This window comes from Pristiophorus japonicus, chromosome 3, assembly GCF_044704955.1.
Source record: "Pristiophorus japonicus isolate sPriJap1 chromosome 3, sPriJap1.hap1, whole genome shotgun sequence".
Classification (NCBI taxonomy): Eukaryota; Metazoa; Chordata; class Chondrichthyes; family Pristiophoridae; genus Pristiophorus; species Pristiophorus japonicus.
Genome location: NC_091979.1, coordinates 260,576,146 through 260,582,745, shown reverse-complemented (window position 1 = coordinate 260,582,745; position 6,600 = coordinate 260,576,146). Strand labels below are relative to the sequence as shown.

The 6,600-nt window shown below is 42.5% G+C and overlaps 1 protein-coding gene across 2 annotated transcripts in view; it reads left to right on the top strand.

Annotated features, from left to right (window-relative positions):
* The first annotated feature begins 269 nt into the window (after positions 1–269).
* Positions 270–6,600, top strand: part of atrnl1b (attractin-like 1b) — a 1,062,984-nt gene continuing 1,056,653 nt past the window's right edge. For both annotated transcript variants that reach the window (XM_070876576.1, XM_070876575.1), the window contains exon 1: positions 270–544. In XM_070876576.1, the coding sequence (XP_070732677.1) occupies positions 270–544 (275 nt within the window). The remainder of the gene's footprint in view (positions 545–6,600) is intronic.

Sequence of the window (6,600 nt, the reverse complement as noted above, 5' to 3'; positions counted from 1 at the left end):
CCCAGCGCATCTTTTCTGACTTTTTGCAAACGTTTTAAAGCTGGGGGGAACCTGACGCAAGGGTCACCTTTCATCTAACTGAGGGAAAAGCAAAAAAAAAAGTCGTCTTTATACTCTCCCCAGCGTTTGAGAGACTCCAAATTGTTGTATTGCTCGCGGCGGAGTCCCAGCTGGAAAGGGGAAGGAGGGAGGGAGGGAGTTGGTTTGGTGGAGGGAGGGACGGAGGAGGGGGAGGTGGTTTGGGTCCAATCTGAATGATCCAGGTTAAAATGGCGGCTGCAAACGGCGGTGGGAACCCGCAAAAAAGACGGGTCTGGAATCAAGTGAACTCGAGCAAAGGATGGCCGGCGGCCCGGAACGGGTTGGATACGTGCAGGTCCTGTGCCGGCTACGCTCTGCTCTACCTCGTCCTCTCGGCCCGTGTGGGGCTCTGCCGGTCATGCGACAAGGCGACGTGTGTCTACGGGAGATGTGTGAATGGGAGCTGCATCTGTGACCAAGGATGGGTCGGCGAGCAGTGTCAACACTGCGGTGGCAGATTCAAGTAAGACGCAATAAGATACAATAAATTAATCTCGGGGAGAGGGGGGGAGAAACATTGTCTCGACTGCTATCCAGATGCTTTCTCATATCTTTTTTTAAAAGTACATTTTCAACCTTTTACATTTTTTTTGTTTGTTTTCACCAGTCAGGTGAACATCGGTTAGATTTTGGAAATAACATTTTGAGTGGGTGTTTTCATTGCAACAAGGTTGTAATGCCTAACAGAGCACACTGATCCAGGGCAGGCTGCTGCTGCTGCTGCTGGGCTCTGATCTCAGGAATAACGATGATAGCATATAGTGCATTCCTGAACAATTTGTAAATTCCAGCCTTGACACTGATGCATTATTTCCATTGCAGTAACAAGGATTTTGCTGTTATCGCCGTGGTGTAAACGCGTCCTGGGACAGTTGACATAAGATTATTTCATTACCATCCCTTCACCTTCAAACTACGTTCAGCGTATTCATGATTTATAAAGCAGATTTGTAGACATCGGCGTTCAGGCCTTTGCAATGTGTGACATATTCTCAAGTATCCTTGAAGTAACAATTGAAACCTCTTGAGCGACATTGGGAAATTAACCGTCTCTCAAACAGCATCTTGTCTTGGTATTTTCTGTTCCGTGACTGCAAAGTTTATTGCAGTTCCTCCACCCCCCGCGTTGGAATGGCGCTTGATTTCTGACAACGCGTTACATCGGGTTCTTCTATTGTAATGTTTTTATTTGAATAAGTACTGCAGCTGCAAATTGACCGGTTTACCTAATACATAACCCATTCCTTTTAATCTGGTACAAAGGTCTCTTCTCAAGCAATTGATTTTTGTATTATTTTTCACGACGATAAACTTCCATTACAAAATCTAGACTTGGCGATTCGCACGATGCAAGAGATGAGAGGATTGAATGAATTTCAGTGTTGCTTACACAAGCCTTTTTGGACCATATGCATAAAACGACTAGAATTGAAGTCCACCAATTACCTTTGCTACCCCTTTCCCCAGCTTTGTTCCATAAAACCTTTCATTCTGACCGAGATTGAAATTTTTCATCGTTGTATGTGGCATATACTGTCAAGAAACACTCCTTTGATTCCTGAAAAGTGAAAACAGCTGAAATGCTTGTGGTTTCATTTCTTTTTGTTTGAAGGTGTGTTATACCTTTTTTATATATGTATTTGATTCTCCCCCCTCCCTGCCAAAATGTATCTTTTCGTGCCACGCAATCTCCCTGGGCAGCTGGGTTCACAGGTGACCTGCCGCGATCGCGGGGCTTTGCCAATGCTACTGCGTATTTGGCTGTTGGAAAATCAGAGCAGCATGTCATGCTCGATTTGGTCCTTTGCTTGCACTCCTGTCTCCACTCGAGATGGGGAGTTCCCTAAGCAGTGAAATTACAGGCATAAAGCCAAGTTTTTGCACTCCGTGGCATAGTGTCACTGTTTTGAAAAAAATATATATGTGTGTGTGTGTATATATGTCTGTATTTGGGAAAATGTGTCATTTCTCACCATTCTGACTCTAGCAGTGACTGGGAGATTCAGTGTTGTATCTGATTACTGTGCCATTCTAGGAAATTGGGTCATAATGTATAAGCTACAATCGTGGAAATTAAAAATAGCAACACCAGTGGCTTCTGGGAATGCTTTTTTTAAAGAGGGTGGGGGTGGAGAAAATACTTTTACAACGGAGTGTTGGTAGAATCCGGGTTGTTCTGCTGGCTCTCATACCAATTACAGTGTAACTATTTAAATACAACAATTTCAGATTTGGGTCTTAAGATATAACAGATCTATATTGCAATACAAATTAAATAGTATCAAAAGACAGTCCAGTAGTACAATGTTGAAATGATCACCATTTTTGCACGGTATTCAGTATGAAAGCTGCCATGTATGGGGGGAGGGGGAAGATAGAGTATTGGTACATTGAGAGGGGGTTTCAACAGAGGAGTGGCGGGAGGGGGGAATTGTCTCAGAATCTGTGGAAAGAAAATATATATATAACATTTTATATAGCAACTTTTGTGTCCTCGTTGTTCCAAAGCGTTTTACAGCCAATTAAATACTTTTGCCGTGTTGTAATGTAGGAAACGCGGCAGCCACTTTACGCACAGCAAGATCCCACAACAGCAATGAGATAATACCCAGGTGATCGGTTTTAGATGTTGGTTGAAGGATAAATATTAGCTAGGATACTGGAGAACTCTCCTACTCCTCTTCGAATAGTGACATGGGATCTTTTACGTCCACCTGAGAGGGCTGACTGTCCATGTGTCTCATCTGAAAGACAGCATCTTTAACAGTGCAGCCTCAGTAAAGCACTGGAGTGGCAGCCCAGATTATGTGCTCAGGTCTCTGAAGAGTTCATTTGGCCCTCAAATTGGCATGATGGATAGATTGGCGAATGATACTTAAGGGGTTGACTGTGGATGGGCAATGGCAGACATTTAGAGACCGCATGGATGAACTACAACAATTGTACATCCCTGTCTGGCGTAAAAATAAAAAAGGGAAGGTGGCTCAACCGTGGCTATCAAGGGAAATCAGGGATAGTATTAAAGCCAAGGAAGTGGCATAGAAATTGGCCAGAAATAGCAGCGAACCCGGGGACTGGGAGAAATTTAGAACTCAGCAGAGGATGACAAAGGGTTTGATTAGGGCAGGGAAAATAGAGTACGAGAGGAAGCTTGCAGGGAACATTAAGAGGGACTGCAAAAGTTTCTATAGATATGTAAAGAGAAAAAGGTTAGTAAAGACAAACGTAGGTCCCCTGCAGTCAGAATCAGGGGAAGTCATAACGGGGAACAAAGAAATGGCAGACCAATTGAACAAGTACTTTGGTTTGGTAATCACTAAGGAGGACACAAACAACCTGCCGGATATAAAAGAGGTCAGAGGGTCTAGTAAGAAGGAGGAACTGAGGGAAATCCTTATTAGTCGGGAAATTGATGGGATTGAAAGCCGATAAATCCCCAAGGCCTGATGGACTGCATCCCAGAGTACTTAAGAAGGATGCATTGACAGTCATTTTCCAACATTCCATTGACTCTGGGTCAGTTCCTATGGAGTGAGGGTCGCCAATGTAACACCACTTTTTTAAAAAAGAGGAAGAGAGAAAACGGAATTATAGACCAGTCAGCCTCACATTGGTAGTGGGTAAAATGATGAAATCAATTATTAAGGATGTCATAGCAGTGCATTTGGAAAGAGGTGATATGATAGGTCCAAGTCAGCATGGATTTGTGAAAGGGAAATCATGCTTGACACATCTGAAATTTTTTGAGGATGTTTCCAGTAGAGTGGACAAGGGAGAACCAGTTGATGTGGTGTATTTGGACTTTCAGAAGGCCTTCGACAAGGTCCCACACAAGAGATTAATGTGCAAAGTTAAAGCACATGGGATTGGGGGTAGTGTGCTGATGTGGATTTAGAACTAGTTGGCAGACCGGAAGCAATGAGTAGGAGTAAATGGGTACTTTTCAGAATGGCAGGCAGTGGCTAATGGGGTACTGCCAGGTTCTGTGCTGGGGCCCCAGCAATTTACATTGTATATTAATGATTTAGATGAGGGGATTAAATGTATATCCAAATTTGCGGATGACACTAAGTTGGGTGGCAGTGTGAGCTGCGAGGAGGATTCTATGAGGCTGCAGAGTGACTTGGATAGGTGAGTATGCAAATGCATGGCAGATGAAGTATAATGTGGATAAATGTGAGGTTATCCACTTTGGTGGTAAAAACAGAGACAGACTATTATCTGAATGGTGACAGATTAGGAAAAGGGGAGGTGCAACGAGACCTGGGTGTCATGGTACACCAGTCATTGAAGGTTGGCATGCAGGTACTGCAGGCGGTTAAGAAAGCAAATGGCATGTTGGCCTTCATAGCGAGGGGATTTGAGTACAGGAGCAGGGAGGTGTTACTACAGTTGTACAGGGCTTTGGTGAGGCCACACCTGGAGTATTGTGTACAGTTTTGGTCTCCTAACTTGAGGAAGGACATGCTTGCTATTGAGGGAGTGCAGCGAAGGTTCACCAGACTGATTCCTGGGATGGCGGGACTGACATATCAAGAAAGACTGGATCAACTGGGCTTGTATTCACTGGAGTTCAGAAGAATGAGAGGGGATCTCATAGAAACGTTTAAGATTCTGACAGGTTTAGACAGGTTAGATGCAGAAAGAATGTTCCCAATGTTGGGGAAGTCCAGAACCAGGGGTCACAGTCTAAGGATAAGGGGTAAGCCATTTAGGACCGAGATGAGGAGAAACTTCTTCACCCAGAGAGTGGTGAACCTGTGGAATTCTCTACCACAGGAAGTTGTTGAGGCCAATTCACTAAATATATTCAACAAGGAGTTAGATATAGTCATTGCTACTAGGGGGATCAAGGGGTATGGCGAGGAAAGCAGGAATGGGGTACTGAAGTTCCATGTTCAGCCATGAACTCATTGAATTGTGGTGCAGGCTCGAAGGGCTGAATGGCCTACTCCTGCACCTATTTTCTATGTTTCTATGAAAAAGGTCCTTTCCTTGGCCTCAAATGTTCATATTTTAACATGATCATCAAAAGTGATAGTTTGAGGGAAGTATTTAATAATGAATTTTCAGATACCGCAGCTCAATTTTGTGATGTAAACTGAAGCGAGTTATATTACAAAGGATTGCATGGCTTGTCTTCAAAAAAAAAGTACCAATGTTGCTGAATTATTTAATAAACCAAGCTTCTGTTAATCTGTTCTGTCTCTGACCTGTACAATGCAGGAAGCTATTTTCTTTTATAGAGTTTGAGTTATAACTGACAGAATACTTGGTATGCCTCTTCCAATTTTTACCTATAATTAATATAAAAATATATTTGCATCATCAACTTGTTGCAAAGTTGGTTCAGAAAATACATCTCTTTTCCCCCCCCCCCCCCCCCCAAACTCCTGATTCCATTTCTGATGTACACATCCATGGGTGGAGTGACTCCCTTCTGTGGTATGTTTCCATGGGTGTCATTCAGTTAGATTTTTTTTGAATTCACCATTGACTGCTTCAGTAGATGAGCCTTCGATACGGTGTCTGAGAGTTCTTTTAACTTGCTCAGATATTTCCATATGTTTGTAGCATGCCCAGGGATTAAAGTGAAAAGAACCCTTTTCATTACTGGTTTTATCACCTGCCCTTATCTAATCTTCCTTGGTGTTGGCAGGTGACTGGCAATATACTAGACAGCAATTTTGTTATTAACTGCCAAACAAATTAATTAAAACATCTGGCTGTATTAGAAGTAGTCACAGAAAATGTATTCCTGATTTCACATTTGTTCCTGATGTTTTGGAGAGGCCATGCTATATTAAAAAAGGAAAGTAATACTAATGCAGTTCATGTTTTCTTGTCACACCATTCCCTGAGGTTGTATGTGTTTCTTGTCCTTGTACAGAGAACATGTGGTGGGAGGGTGTTGATTTACATTTAACTCATGCTCTGTTACCTTAATGCTGCAATTCGATACAAGGTGGTGGTGTTTTGCTTCTCAGCAGTGTTTTGCTTTAACTTGTGTGTACACATTTCATTGTTCCACAGAAGTTTGTTTTCTTAAGTGTCCTACTTTTCGCTTATAAATTACTTGACTTTGTACATCCTCATGATATGCTATATAAAGTGCTTCACATTCAATTAATTGCTTTTTGAAGTGTAGTTCTGGCTGTTACATGAGCAAGTATGTTCATCAACTTGATCCCAGAAACAGAAAATGAAATGAATAAGCAGTTAAACTGATTGGTGATGATTATTGAGGAAGGAATGTTGGCTAGGACAACAGGAGGATTGTCTCCTCATTTTTGAACAATGCTATGGGATTTTTTTATGTCTCCTTCGCTATAGCCAAAAGAAACACTGGTTTATCGTCTCATTGAGACAGCAATTCTGACAATGTAGCACTCCCTTAGTATTGTACAACCCTCTGATTCAAAGGTGAGGATGCTATTACGAATACAGGTATTGAGTCTGCTGTAGATTTTTCTGTACCACTGGCCACTCCTATAAGTGGACGCTGTATCTTGCGTTCAG